This window comes from Schistocerca cancellata, chromosome 10, assembly GCF_023864275.1.
Source record: "Schistocerca cancellata isolate TAMUIC-IGC-003103 chromosome 10, iqSchCanc2.1, whole genome shotgun sequence".
NCBI classification, from domain to species: Eukaryota; Metazoa; Arthropoda; class Insecta; order Orthoptera; family Acrididae; genus Schistocerca; species Schistocerca cancellata.
The window spans coordinates 106,685,106-106,703,951 of record NC_064635.1 but is presented as its reverse complement, the minus strand read 5'-3'; the positions used below and the strand labels follow the sequence as shown (position 1 = coordinate 106,703,951).

Here is an 18,846-nt window from a genome sequence, read left to right as displayed (position 1 = left end):
CAATGAATTCACGGTGTTCTTATTTCAATTTCCAGGAGTGTAGATGTGATTCACCTGAAAAGCCGACACTTTTCCACAGATCGACGGACGAATCTCGATGGTCCGCGCCGACTGCAATCGTAATTGATGGTGTCGTTCGGTCAACATACGAACACGTTCCGCTGCGGAGTTCCATGTGAAAAAATGTACGATAGACGGTGTGCTCCGAAACATTTGTGCACGCACCAGCATTGTGCTCTTTCGGCAGAGATTCCACAAATGACCATCTGTCCTACCGAGCAGACAAGCCTCCGAACCCCCCATGTTCTGTGGAGACTCGTGCACGTCCAACCATTTAGCGCCTAGTGGCAGTATCAGTGTCCTACCTCTTTCCGTAGACGCTCATGGCAGTAGCTACGTGAACATTCGACCATCTTTGCCGTTTCCGGGATACTCGTTCACAGGTTCTAAGCAATAATAATCGGTCCTTTGTCAAAGCCGTTCATCTCAATGGATTTCCGGGTCAACAGAAGCGTCCGATCTTACCCGTCGGCTTTGACCTGTGACGTAAGCGTGTTGTGGTGTGTGACGTCATTACGGCGCGGAGTTTGATTTGCGATTGTGGCGTGTTTGTAGATGTCTTGTTTTTGTTTGTCGTGCTCTCTGGTGGTGTGTTCATGGTTTTCGTTTGTTTCGTTTGTTTCGTGTGGTGGGGTCAGTTTTCAGTTGCTCAGGTGTTGGATTTGAAGCGGAATTTCTATTAGTGAGTTTTTTTTTTGGTTATTTATGTATGTTTTGTGTATTGGGTATAGGTTGGAAACATCCGATCTCACGCGTCGGCTTTGACCCGTGACGTAAGGGACCTACACATTGATCTGTAGCGTAGCCCTGAATACGAGGTTAGGTTGGGAGTTTTTTTTTTGGAATGCGGCCGCGGCAGCGGCCGCCTATGATTCGAAAAGATTGATTTGACACTAATGAACATGTATACGTAATATGAAGCAATTTGATGAACATATTGATCTGTAGCGTAGCCCACTTGAGGTTAGGTTGGGAGTTTTTTTTTGGAATGCGGCCGCGGCAGCGGCCGCCTATGATTCGAAAATATTGATTTGACACTAATGAAGCCTGTGGGGGGATGGGGGGGGCACTGCAGACTCCCCCCCCCCCCCGCATAACGACACATGATGATCAAATTTTGAAAAAAAATGAAAAATTTTTTCCGTACCTGCTAAACTGCATAAGTGCCGATGTATGTAGGTGTAAGGGAAGCTTTCGTTTCTTAGTTTTCTATTGGGGGATGTGATCGGTAGGTTCTGTTGAGCTATATAGGTTAAGGGAAGTGTCCGATTATGGATAGGAATGTGTTTTTTGGTATTTGGTCAGTTTTGTGATGTTGATTTATTTCGTTGTTTTGCGTGGTTTTGAATGGCGGTCGGTGGCTACATTTCTGTATATTTAGTTTCTCCGCACCCAAAAACCCCTAATTTCCCACGCTTGTCCCGTTACAGTCATTAGGCTTTTTGTGAAACTTGTGTATTTCAGTGTTTACAATAGGTATGCGATGTTTTTATATCCGCCATATTGGAATTGTTTATAGTCGTTTCCGCGGTATTTGTGACGTCATGGGTCAAAGCCGACGGGTAAGATCGGACGCTTCTGTATTTCCGGATTTCCCGATCTGTAACCCATACTTTCGCTAGAGTAATCCCCCGTCCGTGTCTGCTCCCCTTACATAATTTTGTTACTCCGTCACGTGCCCGCAGCGCCACCAGGTGGCATCCAACGTCGCTGTCAGCAGTGGTGGTAATATTTTGGCTTTTCAGTGTATATTTAAGTCTTAGGAAGTCATTTCTGAAAGCATTTGTATGGAGTGTAGCTGTGTATGGAAGTGAAACATGGGTGATGAACAGTTTACACAAGAAGAGAGTAGAAGCTTTTGAAATGTGGTACTAGAGAAGAATGCTGAAGATCAGATGGGTAGATCACGTAACTAAGAAGGAGGTACTAAACAGAATTGGGGAGAAAAGAAATTTGTGGCAAAACCTGGCTAGAAGAATGATCGGTTGATAGGACACATTGTGAGACTCAAATGGATCACCAATTTAGCATTCGAGTGAAGTGTGGGGGGGTTAAATCGTCGGAGGAGACCGCGAGATGAATATAGTTAGCAGATTCAAATGGTTAAAATGGCTCTAAGCACTATGGGACTTAACATCTGAGGTCATCAGGCCCCTTGGCTTAGAACTACTTAAACCTAACTAACCTAAGGACATGACACACATCCATGCCCGAGGCAGGATTCGAACCTGCGACCGTAGCAGCAGCACGGTTCCGAACTGAGGCGCCTGTAACCGCTCGGTCACAGCAGCCGGCTAGCAGATTCAGAAGGATGTAAGTTGCAGTAGCTATTCACAGACGAAAAGGCTTGCACAGGGTATGGTAGCATGGAAAACTGCATCAAATCAGTTTTCGGATTGAAGACCACAACATGTATGTATGCACCACGCGTGGCTATAAAATGACGAGACTGATGTTGTACAGAGTAAGTACGCATGCGCCAAAGATGGACGACCAAAGCTGCGAAGGATGAAACCACCTTATCTCTGGTGTCTAGATGAATCAGTGTTGCTGTGGCCTTCGTTTATGTAAGAATTATTTCGTTTTCCCGGAAAAAATGATAAGCGTAATAATAGAGCAGGGAATTGAGAAGTTTCACATGAGACTTGCAGTAACTACTCCTGAGCCCTATCTTTTAACTAAAGGAAGTGTTTGGCGAAGATCTTTTATCACGTAATCGAGTTTTTGAATGGTTCAAGCATTTCCAAGACGGCCGAGAATACGTTGAAAGTGAATCTCAACCGGGACGCCCTTCAACATAAAAAACGGATGTAAATATCGAAAAAGTAGGTAATGTGATTCGATCTGACCGTCGGTTGAGTATTCGATCGACTCCTGAAACTGTAGGAACTGACAAAGAATGTGTTAGGCAAATTTTATTTAACCAATTTAACGTGAGAAAAGTGTGTGCGAAACTGATGCTGGAAATTGTCGAGATCGAACAAAAAGAAGCTCATGAGAATATTTATCCAGACTCTTTGAATACCATTGAAAAGAGCGATAACCCATGACGAATATTGGTTCTTCAATTATGACTCAGAGAGAAGTGCTATTCCATGCAATGGCAAAGCCCAGCTTCACCGAAAAACGCTCAAATGAGCAAATCAAGATTAAAAGCAATGATCGTTTTTCTCGATATTCATGCAACTGTATACCTTCACTGGCTTCCTAAAAGTCAAACTGTTCATAAACATTTCTACCTTGAGCTTATTGCTCAACTCAGTGAGAAAATAAGAAAAAATCGACCCAAATTGTGTAAGAACAAGTGATGGGTCCTGCATCAAGACAACGCACCAGCTCATACCGAATTGTATGTTAAGAGCCTTCTAGCGAGTAAGGAATGCCAATGTTAGACCGCACACTTAATTCGACTGGGCTGGCAGCCCACGTCGAATCTGCGTTAAAATGAACGATTCCAGTCCGCTGAAGCAGTTAAAGAAAAACGGTTCATGTCATCAAGGAGCTCACAGAGGCAGACTTTCAGTGCTGTTATCAGCAATGGGAGATTCGCATTTAACATTGTAGGGAGAGAGGAGGGGAGTATATTGAGGGCGACAGTAACTAAATGTGAACGTTTCTGAAGTAAAATGTTTTACTTTCACAAGAGTGCCGTCACTTTATAGCCACACCTCATATTGTTCCGCATTCCTTCCTCCAACCTCTCGACCGATTTCAGTCAAACTTTGTACACATATCACTTACTGTCTGAAAGAATTAATGTGGAAGTGAGAACCGCCTACCTACCAAAGGGGGGAGGGTGGGGGTGAATACGAAGTGCAGCACAAGATGTGTGAATACCAAGACTTCACTAACCCATCATTTGAGAATGAAAGCAATTGGTGACTTGGAACCAACTTTACATATAATTTCAAACCAATATTGAATCACTGACAACCCACACAAAACGATGAAAGAAATAGAGTTTATCGATTACTCCATTTTCGTTGTTTGTGCTCTAAAATTCTCTCATCGGGCATCACGTTTTAATTTATTAATACCTTGCTGCTAACTAGTTCGTGATGCATTGTGCAGATAGTATTCACATATACCACATAATGCGCCTGCAAAATTATATCACTGTATGTCAAGTAACTTAGAAGATATGGCGTCGGCCCCTCCCCCCGGAGGTTCGAGTCCTCCCTCAGCAGTGTGTGTGTGTGTGTGTGTGTGTGTGTGTGTGTGTGTGTGTGTGTGTGTGTGTGTTCTTAGTTTAAGTTAGACTAAGTAGTGTGTAAGTCTAGGGATCGATGACCTCAGTAGTTTGGTCCCTTAGGAATTTAGACACATCTGAACATTTGATATGGCGTCATGAACACTGAGATGAGTGAAAACTGCCACAATCTGTATGTCGTTTAAAGTTATTACTTCTTTATCCCTAACGCTATTCCCGAAACATTTCGCAGACATTATCCAGATTGCCACCGAATGTTCGTACAAAATTATATCGCTGTACGAGACAATTCAGGAAACACTGAGCTGTGTGAAAACGAAACTGCAGGGCGAAATTCGCTACAGATACAGGTGAACCATGTGTAAAAAATAAGCGTGAAATACTCGTATGTGAAATAAATGTGACGTTCGGATGTGGGCAAAGCCACGGGAAACAAAGCTCCTCCTAAACCACTGAATCCATTTCAACCAAACTTACTACCTGGAGACAAATACTGTGGCCATAAGAACAAGTGACCTCGTGGTGGGCTAGGGCTGGTAACATAGAAAGAGACGGGGATAGGAGCAGGTGAACCGGATGATACGGGCAATGACGAGACCGATACAGAGGGGGTGGGAGGAGGAGGAGGAAGTGATTGATTGGTTGAGGGGGGGGGATGGGACTAAACAGCGAGGTCAACAGTCTCGCAATTCGAAAGTTACGTCAGTAAAATAGAGGCGTCCGCGAAAAGTGGGCGGATCCAGTCAGAGGTGACAAACTATAAAGCGAGGAAGCTAAAAACTCACACCGTAGAAGGCATAAAATGGTAGGTTAAATCTAAAAACTGGAAAAACACAGGGACAAAAGAGCGGTCTTTGCACGGGGGAGCGGCTATAGTTGCCAAACCCAGAAAACACGAAGAGAAACCACAACCGCAACCACCCTACCCCTGCTCCAGGAAGAAAACAAAACCTTATCACTGAAAATGAAAACCACTTTCACGAAGGAAACTGGGGACCAATTTAGCCATCCGTGACTAGTCTGCGAATATTAAAGGCAAGGAATTTGGAAGGCTATACTTAGTACGAAGGGCTAAAAGAAGGGGACATTCCACCAATATATGAGATACTGTCAGTCTGGCTCCGCAAAGCCATTCTGGGCGCGGTTTGTTACGCAAGGAAAGAACAATGGGTGAGCGTAGACGGCATAAGACAGTGGACTCCTTCCGAGACGAGAGGAGCGGAAGGAAGAGCGCCATACTGCAGTAGTCTCCTCGATTGTGCGGAGTTTGTTACTGACAAGGGAAACTCCCCATTGCACTCCCCTAGGATTTAGTGGTAAGATGACCCAGTGGATAGCCCGTCAAAAACTGAACACAGATTAAACATGAAAACAGGAAGGTGGTGTACTGAACTTTGAAAGAAGAAGCAAAATAGAAACAGTAAACCGTCCAAGCATAAGATGTACAACATCGATCTAACTGCTCGAATCCGTTGTTTTTTGGCCACGACGATGGACTGCAAAGCGGGAGGTCTGTGTTCATCTCTCACTCGTGTATCTTTTTCTTTTCACAAAAATCATGAACTTTCCATCTGGCCACTGTCGTGTCTGTACTACTCCTGTAGTCTTGGCAATTGTCATACTATATAATCGTTATAGAATACGAGTCATGTGATAAGAATATATTACCGTCGCAAGTAAACGTGATGAATAGTGAGAACAAGCGAGATGCCACATGGACCTCTCTCAGAAATGAAAATAACAAAACTGGTGTGAATTACGTTACAACAAAGGAATTCAAGGGTCGAAACTTCCGAAACGGAACCCAAGACTCATAACATGTGATACTTAAGTAGAACAAATAGGGGGTACCTGCCTTCTGGATATCCCTTCCAGACACCTCGCTGTTGTAAACAGACATTAAAACAAGACAGCCACAAATTCTGAATTCAGCGAACAGACATCAATGACTGGACGGACAGTTCATAATTTTATGAAAAAAAACTGCAGTGGGCACAAGAGATATTTGAACACGTATCTCCCCGTTGCAGTCCAACACCACGACCACATAACCACATCACGCATTTTTATGTTCGCTCGACGTTGCACTTCTTCAGTTTGGACCGTTCACTGGTTCGATTTTGCTTCTTTTATCACAGTTCAGGACACTTTCTTCCTGCTTTCATCCTTGATCTGTGTTCAGTTTTTAACGGCTATCAGCTTGGCTATCTTACCTCTAAGTCTGAGGGCGGCGCGATGGTAAGTTTCTCTTGTGAGAGCAGTGGCGCACCAGATGTCATTTCACTTTTGGGCAAAGAGAGATTTGATGCGAATCCGCATATCTGCACCTGGAATCATGAAATGGGATAAGGGGGGTTAAGTATCTGCCCCTCTAGCCAAACAGTCAGCCGTTTCATTCCCTGGGATACCCCCTGACTTAGGACGCAGAGAAAGACAAACAGGCGGCATGGCCAAGGGCAGAGAGAAGGTCATGGATGGCACAGTCCAAAGGGTGACGAGAGTAGCATCAATCTATAGCCGTAGCATACTCATTGAGTCGGTATGTATTAATGTGGAGGGTGGCTTGAGTAACAAAATGAGGGCCATGTTAAAGGTTATCAGCTCTTCTATGTACACACTACATGATCCCAGCAGTATATTGTGTTCCATGCAAGTGAGAGATATGAAAATGTAACCCGTCTTATCTATTGTTTTAGAACCATAAGAAGGTAGCACCCTGGAATTCCTCAAGGATGGAACGAACAATACGCCAGAAAACCATGAAGGCGACAGAACTTAGAACCCTGGAAGAGGTCAGTCCTAATCTGCTCGAGGCACCACCCAAGGGGATGTGGGATGAAATACATCAGGCACTTTCCAGGGAGTGGAGACGGAGACCCCTCAGAGAGAAGTGAGACGCATTCCGACCAGCAATCGCACCCTAGGAGAGGGAGGGAGGGGGGGGGGTTATCAGTAGGGAGACATCCCTCGTTTGCAAAGAGGACAGGATACACGGGATGGTCAGAGAATTGTCGAATGGCAACTGCATAAGAAATCAAGATTTGGCTCCGTCGTATTTGTAAAGGGGCAATACCCACTCCTGCGAGGAGGCTATCTACAGGACTAGTGCAAAAGGCACCAATAGCGAGATGCACCCCATAATAATGAACAGGGTGAAGTAGTTTCAGAGTGGAAGGAGCCACTGAGCCATAAATCTGACAACCATAATCTAGTCTGGACAAAGATGTGAAGATGAGAAGAGTAGCATGGTCTCCACCCCAAACTATGTGGGCCAGAGGCGGAGAGCATTAAGCTTCTGCATGCGTGTAGTCTGGGTGGCGAATATGTGGCACCCATGTCAGCTTTTTATCAAAAAGAAGGCCCAAGAAACAGGACTGCACTACAACTTCTAGGCTGGTTGCCTAAATAAAGTTCTTGACTGGGGTGTACTGTAGGTCTATGGCAAAAACGCATAACCCACGTTTTGGAGGGAGAAAACTGGATACCACACAGAGCCCCATCGGATGGCGCCTTGGAGCTGGCGTTCATCAAATGGTACCGAGGGGTCCTGCACCAGATGCAACAATCGTCGACATACAATGCTGGGGTAACCACAGGCCCAACGGAAGGTATAAGCCCACTGATGGCGATGAGGAAGATTATGACGCTTAACAAAGAATCCTGGGGAAAAAGCAGTCTCCTGGGTCCGAGGAGTGCCGAGTGAGGTGCCAACTCGAACTCAGAAGAGCGGGTGGGATAAAATCTCGCGATTAAAAGTCTGAAGAGAACCGTGAAAGACCCACTCATAGGGGGTAACTAAAATGCCCAACATGGTGACCAATATGCCTGGTAGTGGCAGGGGAAAGATAGAATCACTGGCAAGTGGTCAGTGTCACTAAGATCAGCGCTGACCAGAGTAGAGAAGCCACAAGAGCAGGGAAGGAGATCGTGAGATCAGTAACAGAAAAGGTGCCATGAGGGGCACTGAAGTGGGTCGAGGAACCGTCATTGAGGGGAGACAAAACAAACTCTGTAAATTCGTCAATTAGAAAACCCCTACCCATCAAAGTGGCACTCTCTCGCAGGGGGTGGTGTGCATTGAAGTCCCTGAGGAGGAGATACGGGGATGGGAGTAGCTGTACTAAGGTAGGCAGTCCAATGTAAGGAAGTTGCCTAACTGGAAGGAGGTAGACATCGCAAATGGCGATTGCAGGGGTCGTTTCACACTCTTACCGCTATTGCTTCCAGGTTGATATTTATGGGATTCAGTCACTAATGACATCAGTGTGAACCAAAGTGCAGACCCCTCCACATGCTATCCTGGGATCAGTACGGTTCCAACAGAAACCATGAAACATTGGAGAGTGGTCATCACGGATGTGCATTTCTTGAAGAGCAAGACAGAATGCAGAAGAAGAGGAAATTAGGTGTTATATTCCCAGTAGGTGACAATAATATCCATTGCAATCCCACTGGATTAGCGTATGGCGAGAGTACTGTTTAGACATAAAGAAGCCGAGCAGAACATCATCTTTGCTTTCTATGGATAGTTATCTCCCTTAAAAGACAGAATAAAGGCCCCGGTATTGGTGTGGTTGTCTTTATGACCCTTCTGCACACATCAAACAAAGTGTACATCGCATCGCTCCAGATTAGCTCTGAGTTCATCTGTTTGCAGGTTGACGTCCCAATGAAAAATCACTCCCTGGACCTTATTTAGTGACTGGTGAGAGGTAATAGACACAAGGACGTCGCAAGGACATCACAAGCACGAAGAGCTGGAGATTGGGCAGCAGATGAAGTTTTTGATCAACAGAGAGCCTGACTATCTTACTGACAAACTCTTCTCCATCAGATTTGTCCTCCATATTCTGCGCAAAAAACAAGGGCTTTCTGGAGTTGAATGTGTCCCCGTCTGTCCTAGTACAGATCAGGTAGTGGTGAAAGTGTTTTATACCAAGACAACGAGCCCATCCCTTCTCCCAGGGTGCAGCCAGGAAAGGAAAGGCTGAAGGGTCATATGACCCAGCATTCAGTGAACATTTACCGCTTGGAGAGGCGACCACTTGAGAATGGCCAGATTATTGCAACTTAATACGCTTCATGCACCAAGCATCCACCCTGATACCACTCACTTCGATCAGGGGCTCTTCCCACGTGCATCACCCAGACACATCGAGCGCCACTTGGCACAGTGGTCATTGCCGGGAGTTCTGATGCTCCAGGATTACAAGCAACCACTCTTCGGCAGACATGGGGAGGCGACAGATCAGGTACCAGTAGCGATCCCTGTCTTGTCAGGGGACTCAGCCAGATGGGTACATAACAGCCTCACCACACCAACTGGCTACACGTGCTGGTGACCCAGCGGGGTGGTGGGGGGTTATGGCAGGGGGGGGGGAGAAGGAAGAGAAAAAGGAAGGGGGGAGGAATCCAGTCCATAGACGCTAAAGACAGAAAATTTAGAGGTGGAGGTCAAACCTCAAGTGGGGACCAAAATAGCAAGAAGGATGAAAGAGAACAGGCAAGAATACAGGGAACCATGTGGATAGCCATGTCGACATAAATCATAACACCGAGAGAGGGGAGGGAGGGAGCAGCGGGAAAGGAGCGAAGATGTGGAGGGGGGGGGGGCACAGAAAAGTAAATGCAGCCAGGGAAGAAAGAATTGGCCGAAATATCTCAGGGTCCCGTGTGCACCACGCAAGAACTTACGTTAAGTACTGTGAGCCCAGGAATGGGGGGTTGGGGGTGGGGGGAGGTTAAGTGATGTACAGAAAGAGGGGATGAGAGAAAGAGGAGGAGATCGACAGAAAGGAAAGAGGAGATGGCGAGGGGAGGGAGGCAGGGAGGGAGGGAGGGAAGGTGGAGATGGACAGAGTGAGAGAGAGGGAGGGTGAAGGAAGAGATGAAATAATAATAGAAAACTGGAATAAAAACATACCCATGCTACAGTGGGTACTCAGCTGGCATCAAAAATACAAGAAATACTTATAAACGTGTGTGAAATTAGGCTACATCCACACTGGTTCTTTTTCCAGCAGGTTTTGAGCTTCAAAAAAATTCGACAGGAATCTTAGAAATTGTGTCGGCCACACAGGGCAGGAAAAGCGGCTGAGTGGTGGCAATCTGGCAACCAGGTACATCCACCAAAGAAGCAATTCATCGAGAACAGCAATCGACAGTGTTTCGTTACGTGGCTATTTAGTTTTCATTCTATGTTTATTATTCGTTAATTTTCGTCGACTCGAAGTCAAAAACTACAGAGAAAAAGGTGAATCCACCCTATACCAACAAATAAAAAGTCAAGAAACGGAACTTCATTCTCTTACATTAGGAAGTAAAGCAATATCGAAATATACGTTTTTATTATTATCGAAAGTCAGTTAATTCATCCGAAGAAACTTACGTACAGCAAAAACTGACATTTAAGAGACATATACAGTGGTCAAAGATTGTTGTAGCAGCCGAGATGTAGTCAGCCACTATTTTTCAGTTACTTTGATGGTAGAGGCTTTTGAAAACACTTATCTTCCTCCAGTACACAGCGATTACCTGTGTTGAAAAGTGTATTGTGAAAGTTTCCTATAAAGGAATACGGACTATTAAAGTCAGAAGGGTCGATCAGCAATTTCCTTTAAGCAGTTTGCTCATTTACGGTTATCCCACGCCTTTCGCCACTGCCCAAATACCGTGGTACTCGGTACAAATGCTTTTCGCGGCCAGCAGACTCACCCACGTCGGACACGGAGTAACAGGGCTGCAGCGGCAGCTCCTGGAATGGATCCTTGTCGTCCTTTGTGTTGAACAGCTGCAGCACCGGGCTGTCGCCCTGGTACACCAGCCGCACGAACACTTTCTTCCAGAACCTGCGCAAACGAGTGAGGCGACATCAGTTATGAACGTAATTCGCACAGGACTTCGGTAGCTACAGAGGTCGGACGAAAATATGGAAACACGACGAGAAATGCATGCTTTAACACAAGTGGAGATGCTGGCCAAGCTTGCACGTTGTGCTGTTGCATCTGACAGTGAACGGGATTTGTACCATGCCCTCAATACGTTGAAAGTATCGGTCACTGTTAGAACAGTGTTCCGTGTAGTTGTTAGTGCGTATGTCGGAGCTGAGTGACTTCAAACGAGGGCAAATTATTGATGGTTGTATGGTGTGTGCTCCTGTAAGCAAGGCACCCATAGTATGTGGTGTTTAGAGAGACATTGTATCGAATTTATACGGCATACAGGGAAAGCGGTAAAATATCATATGCTAAGTCACAACACAGACGGATGTGAGCATTGAGTCGTCATGACGAAGTACACTGAAGAGGACTGTGATGAAAAATGAGACGAAATCTGCATAAGTCACAATGCATGCACGTTTACATACTTGAACTCAACATTCTGAACAGTTACACTGGTTATTAATGTGCCACCATAACACATTTGCAATGGTTTATCTCACGCTTACATTAACGTGTGAACTTGCGATGTTAATTACTTTAATATGTTACCTAGACAAATCTATTCCCGAAGTTTGATTACTCTACATATTGTGTTCATTACTCTACATTTTGTGTTACGATTTTTTTCGTCAGTGTATAACGAACACGATGGACCCAAAATTGCACTGTGTGGGTCTCCTTTTGTGTGTATTCCCCCGTAACTAAAATTTTCCCCCTTTCTGCATTCTCCTTGTTAAGTATTACACTGAAGCGCCAAAGAAACTTCCATAGACAAGCGTATTCAAATACAGAGATACATAAACAGGCAACGCCTATATAACACAAGTATCACGCACAGTTGTTAGATCGGTTACTGCTGCTACAATGGCAGCTTATCAAGATTTATGTGAGTTTGAACGTAGTGTTATAGTCAGCGCATGAGCGATGGGACACACCGTTTCCGAAGTATCGATGAAGGAGATTTTACCGTACGACGATTTCACGAGTGTACATGAATATTACGGATCTGGTAAAACATCAAAAGTCTGACATCGATGTGGCTGGAAAAAGATCCTGCAAAACCAGGATTAATGACGACTGAAGACAATCGTTTAACGTGACAGAAGTGCAACCCTTCCGCAAATTGATGCAGATTTCAATGCTGGGCCATCAACAATTGTTATCGTGCGAACAATTCAATGAAACAACATCGATATAGGCTTTCGGAGCCGAACGCCCACTCATGTACCCTTGATGACTGGACAACACAAAGCTTTACTCCTCGCCTCTTACGGATTTATGAACAGCCCTGCATGATTCATGGTTTCAGCTCTCTCCAGTTCAGCCACTAGTCGAGGCCATGTCACGCCGTGTTGCAGTACTTCTGTGCGCGCGCGGGGGCCCTACACGATATTACGTCCATGTACTGGTTTCTTTGGCTCTTCAGTGTATTACCTAGACAAATGTATTCTCGAAGTTTCGTTACTCTACATTATATGCTACGATTGTTTTTTGTCAGTGTATAAGGAACACAATAGACCCAAAATTGAACCGTGTTAGACTTCTTTTGTGAATTTTCCCCCGTCACTAAAATGTTCTACCTTTCTGCATTCCGTTTGTTCAGTATTATACACTACTGGCCATTAAAAATTGCTACACCAAGAAGAAATGTAGATGATAAACGGGTATTCACTGGACAAATGTATTACACATGTGATTACATTTTCACGAAATTTGGGTGCATAGATCCTGAGAAATCAGTACCCAGAACAACCACCTCTAACCGTAATAACGGCCTCGAAAAGCCTGGGCATTGAGTGAAACAGAGCTTGGATGGTGTGTACAGGTACAGCTGCCCATGCAGCTTCAACACGATACCACAGTTCAAGAGTAGTGACTGGCGTATTGTGACGAGCCATTGGCCAGACGTTTTCAATTGGTATTCTTTCAGCCATTTTCAACACACCGCCACCATTAGCACGTCTGAAAACGTGTGCACAATTCCTCGCTGCACCGTGCTCTGACATGGACCAACACACTTCTGCGTATGTGGACTGCTGCCAGCTTCACCGTGCGACGACCGCAGGTCAAATGCAGCGCATGGTCATACCCCGAAGTGATTTAAACCCGCCAACTGCCCACCACAGCTCAACAAGGCAGCAGTCGAACGTTTTCTGTATCCAGAAAGGCCTGTACAGGACCTGCAACATGCGGTCGTGCATTATCCTGCTGAAATGTAGGGTTTCGCAGGCATCGATTAAAGGGTAGAGCCACGGGTCGTAACACATGTGAAATGTAACATCCACTGTTCAAAGTGCCGTCAATGCGAACAAGATGTGACCGAGACGTTTAACCAATGGCACCCCATACCATCACGCCGGGTGATACGCCAGTATGGCGATGACGAATTCACGCTTCCAATGTGCGTTCACCGCGATGTCGCCAAACACGGATGCGACCATCATGATGCTGTAAACAGAACCTGGATTCATCAGAAAAAATGACGTTTTGCCATTCGTGCACGCAAGTTCGTCGTTGACTACACCATCGCAGGCGCTCCTGTCTGTGATGCAGTGTCAAGGGTAACCGAAGCCACGGTCTCCGAACTGATAGTCCATGCTGCTGCAAACGTCGTCGAACTCTTCGTGCAGATGGTTGTTGTCTTGCAAACGTTCCCATCTGTTCTCAGGGATCAAGACGTGGCTGCACGATCCGTTACAGCCATGCGGATAAGACGGCTGTAATCTCGACTGCTAGTGATACGTGGCCGTTGGAACCCAGCACGGCGTTCCGTATTACCCTCCTGAACGCACCGTTTCCATATTCTGCTAACAGTCATTGAATCTCGACCAACGCGAGCAGCAATGTCACGATACCATAAACCGCAATCGCGATAGGCTACAATCCGGTTATCAAAGTCGGCAACGTGATGGCACGCATTTCTCCTCCTTACACGCGGCATCACAACAACGTTTCACCAGTCAACGCCGGTCAACTGCTGTTTGTGTATGAGAAATGGATTGGAAACTTTCCTCATGTCAGTACGTTGTAGGTGTCGCCACCGGCGCCAAGCTTGTGGAATTCTCTGAAAAGCTAATCATTTGCATATGACAGCATCTTCTTCCTGTCGGTTAAATTTCGCGTCTGTAGCACGTCATCTTCGTGGGGTAGCAATTTTAATGGCCAGTAGTGTACAAACCTGGTGAGTATAAAGCTATCAGTTCCATAAAGCGTACGTTTTTCGAAGAGAATAATACGATTTATGGAATCAAACGTCTTGTAAACATCCAATTGGTGGAAGGAGTGACTGACCTCTGGCCGGTGATCTTCTTCTTGTTGGGCTGACGGAGGTGCATCTCCCAGCCGTCGCCCTGGTAGGTGGTCCTGGGGAAGGGCTCCAGCGGCTGCGACACGTCCTCGTCGAACAGTGGCGTCGGCGGCGTCTCTTGGGAGTCCGTCCGCTGCAGCATCCCGTCCGGCACCTCTGCCCCTGTTTGTGCAATGCGATACTATCACCACACAGCGCAGAAAATCCGGAGTCTGTCGGTGAAACTGGTTCCGGCCTACTGAGGATTGTGGAATACTCAGAGGGTAATCCCAAAATTGAGGTCTCCTATTTTTTTATAAGTACATAGACCTGTTTATTTCTACATCAGTTTACAGCTTTAACATTTAGCTATTTTTCGACATAATCACCATTTCTGTCTATGCATTTTTGTAGACGCTGTGGCATTATTTGTATGTCCATTTCATACAAGCTCGCCACCATGCTGTTCAGAAAGCTATGAACCTCTTGTTTCACCCCGTCGTCGGAGCTGAATCTCTTTCCGCCCAAATGTTCTTTTAACCTAGGGAACAGGTGATATATGCTGAGACGATGACACTAGGAAGAAATGGAGCAGAACAACCAGAGAAAGAAGAAAGAAAAATACTGAGAAAAATACTAGTCCCAAAAGAGGTGGAGAGAGGTGGATGCGAAGACCTAGGGAAGAATTGTACCGGAACATGAGAATAATATCCGGGATATCAGACTCAAAAGGGCAAGGTTTGCTGGACATGTAGTTAGAATGAGTATGGACAGAATGACGAAGAGAGTGTGGGAAACAACAGGGAAGACAAGGGGAAAGACAGGAACCAAGTGGGTTGTTGAACTTCGGAAGGACTGGTTGGAATTGGGGATCAAGGTCGAAGGAAAGGAAAATTGGAGGAACATATACACCGACCAATATGCCGGAGATCAACGACAGAGAAGAATACAGGAAAAGATTAGAGTGTCACCAGTGGAACAGACAGGAGAAACGGAAACTGAAGATCTCGGAAGAGGAGCGGGAGAGAAGATAAAGAATGAAGAGGTTCTGGGAGAAGAAGAGGAAAATGCAGTCCACGAAGGGGCTACCCGTGGTCCTACACAGGCCGTAACGTAAGAATAAGAACAGGTGATAGTCACTGAGCGCCAAGTCAGGACTGTAGGGTGGGTGGGTGATTACGTTCCACTGAAACTGTTGCAGAAGAGCAACGGTTTGCCGAGCGATGTGTGGGAGAGCGTTGTCATGGAGAATGTGTTGGCCCTTGATCAACATTCCTCTTCTCCAGTTCTGAATTGTCCGTTTGAGTTTTTTCAGACTGTCACAGTACTGACTGTGGTCCCAGTGGCCATCAAGTCGACCAACAATACCCCTTTCCGATCCCAAAAAAACGGTTGTCGTGACTTTACCGGCAGACTGAGTTTGTTTGAATTTCCGCGGCTTTGGCGAAGATGGATGCCATCACTGGCGTGATTGTTGCTTGGTCTCACGTGTAAAGCGGTATGCCCAGGTTTCGTCACCCGTGACAACTGAGTCCAGAAAGTAATCCTGATCGGCTGCAAGGCGGTGAAGAAATACGCGGGAAGTATCAACTTGTTGCCGCATGTGGTCCTCAGTCAGCATGCGTGGCACCCATCTTGCGCACACCTTCCGGTAGTTCAATGTTTCCGTTAAAATTCTGTGAGCGGTGCTTCGGGAAACCTCAGGAACCAAAGTGCAGAATCATCCAGGGTGATCCGCCGATATTGACGCACGCTTTGCTCAACCTTCAACACTGTCTCCTCAGAAATTGACGGTTTCCCGCTCCTTTGTTCGTCGTGAATTTCGGTCCGACCAGCTGCAAACTCTCTACACCACTTACATTTTTGACATCCATGCACGACTCACCATACACTTCCGTCAATTGGCGATGGATTTCAATCGGCGCAATGCCCTTGGCGTTCAAAAACCGAATAACTGCGCGCAGTTGGCACTAGGCGGTAACATCCAACGGGAGCTCCATTCTGAACGGCTGCCAACTGAAGACTGAGCGCCTCATCGCGGAGTACGCATGTTTACACATAGCGGGTGAAGCACTTTTCGTAAGTGTGACCAACTGCCACCCAAACAGAGTTCTATACTTATAAAAATAATAGGAGACCTTACTTTTGAGATTACCCTCGTACTTTGGTGCACGGCTATCTGTGAGTGTTTATGAGGGTTCCGTACCGCAATCGGTAAGAACGAAACCGTTTAGCATCAGTTTTTTGTCCGTCTGTCTATCCAACTGTTAATAACCCATTTTCTTAGGAAGGGGTAGATTTATCACGCCGAAATTTGAGTCCCATACTAACGTGTATTGTCGCTTTACGGTGTAAAAAACTGAAGCTTCTAAGTCAATGCAATCAAAAGATACGGCCAGTTATGTTAGGCACTTTGATACTCGCAAACTCACTCAGCAAAACCTATTGCTTACTTCCCGTTGGCTTAGAATATTAAAATTTGGCGAGAAGCACGGCTTCATAGTACAAGTTAAGGGAGGAAGCCAGAAAATTTTTAATCTGTAATTACGTGATACGAAAAAGTATTTCTTTTGACATTTTTATGCGACCTAAGAATTGAAGTTAAAACAATCAGTTATAAAACCCGCTACAATTGTAAGGGTTATTTATTCCTGGAAAGCAAAACGCAGTCCAGTTTCAGGACCAGTTTATATTTCAGGAACATTGCAGTGTAATGAGTTTAGAAGCGAAGAACAATTTGTTGTATTTATGGATTATGCTGTGCTATTTATAATGCTTTATTCGTTGAGAGAAATTCCAATTTGACTGCTGATTATGATAATTACAAGACTTTGCTCTGGCGTGTTTATTACTCAGTAGCCTTATGTGCCATGGCCAGAGTTCACTTACGTCGTCAGCATTATGTAGTCCTTTGCGAAGGAAAGTTTCAGCTACTATCTTTGTAAAACACATCCTGATAAAAATACAAACACTTGCTAACTTCTGTCGCTATATGCATCTTTCGCATAGACGTATGTTTCTAGGAACAAATGTTACACCTCGTCCTCCCCATGATACTCCTCGTATAGAGCAAATTCGTATGACAGGCTTTAGGTTATGACATATTCGATATGCCTGCCATCATTGGCGATGATGTGGCGCACACGAATAGCGAAATTCTGCATGGCCCGCTGAAGTGTTGAAACATCGATGCTGTCGATGACATTCTAAATGGCTGTTTTTAGCAAAGCAATGGTTTTGGGGTTATTGCTGTACACCTTGTCTTTAATATAGCCCCACAAAAGTAAGTCGTATGCGTTCAGATCCGGAGAATTTGGCGCCCAATCAGGTCCATACCAGTGACCCCTGGATACCTTGGAGCCAGAATGCGGTCCCCAAAGTGCTCCCCCGGACATCAGACACACTCCTGCTTCGATGGGGTCGAACTCCGTCTTGAATCTCATCTTCTCGAAATCATGGTCACTTTCCATATTGGGGATGAAATAATCTTCCAAAACCTTCATGTACCGTTCGGTGGTCACCGTGCCATCAAGGAATATCGCACTGATTATTCCCTAACTGGAGACTGCACACCCGATGAGTGTGAAAAGCCTTCTCGATCGCTAAATGCGCATTCTTAGTCCCCCCAGGAGCGCCAATTTTGGTTATTAACGAAACCATCAAAATGAAAGTGGGTTTGGTCGCTAAACCAAATCATGCATGCACGTACTAATTCCCGTCATGCCCCGTGGCAAACCGTGCAGTTTGAACGTCCTAATGCAAACCGTTCGGAAGTTATGACGATTTTATTTTCATATAGTGCTATTATTGTCAGCCTGTATATGCATAGGTTTCGGAATTCGCACCAGTGTACAGTCAATGATATGAATAGAACTTTAAAATTTACGTTTTTCTAGCCGCTCGTTTTTTGCGACAAAAACATCCTGTGTTGAAGACGGAGGTTTGATCCACAAGTGAGCTTTTCCCATTATCTTTTTTCTCACTATAGTTTGATGAATCCGCATCTCTTCTGCTATGCTGGACTGGAAACCTTGACCAGCTACGTACCCAAAGAAAATCTTCACCTCTGCTCTGATGATATTGTTTCACCTCCTCTTCCCCTGTGCCTGTCAGAAAATGATTTATAATCCATTTAACCCTTTCTTTTTTGAAAAGATACTGAGTTTTCCAATGCTCTCCAGTTGGACATCGACGAGATCTTCTGCAGTTTTCGCGGCGTGCACGAGCTTCTAGTTCATCCATAACTGCGCTCCACAAACGTGAGTTTACTGCTGGCCATCCTCCACATTTCAGAAGCTATTGCATCCAGAATGAACACAGAGCTTCTCTTTACTCATAGAGTTTATCGA

General features: G+C 45.4%; 1 protein-coding gene across 1 annotated transcript in view; it reads right to left on the bottom strand.

The window, feature by feature from the left end:
• The window catches only part of LOC126106173 (uncharacterized), a 463,842-nt gene that overhangs the window by 85,400 nt on the left and 359,596 nt on the right, over positions 1 to 18,846 (bottom strand). Inside the window, exons 24-25 of the mRNA XM_049912411.1 lie at positions 14,503 to 14,680; positions 10,985 to 11,118 (exon numbers count right to left, since the gene is read on the bottom strand). Of these exons, the coding sequence (XP_049768368.1) occupies positions 10,985 to 11,118; positions 14,503 to 14,680 (312 nt within the window). The remainder of the gene's footprint in view (positions 1 to 10,984; positions 11,119 to 14,502; positions 14,681 to 18,846) is intronic.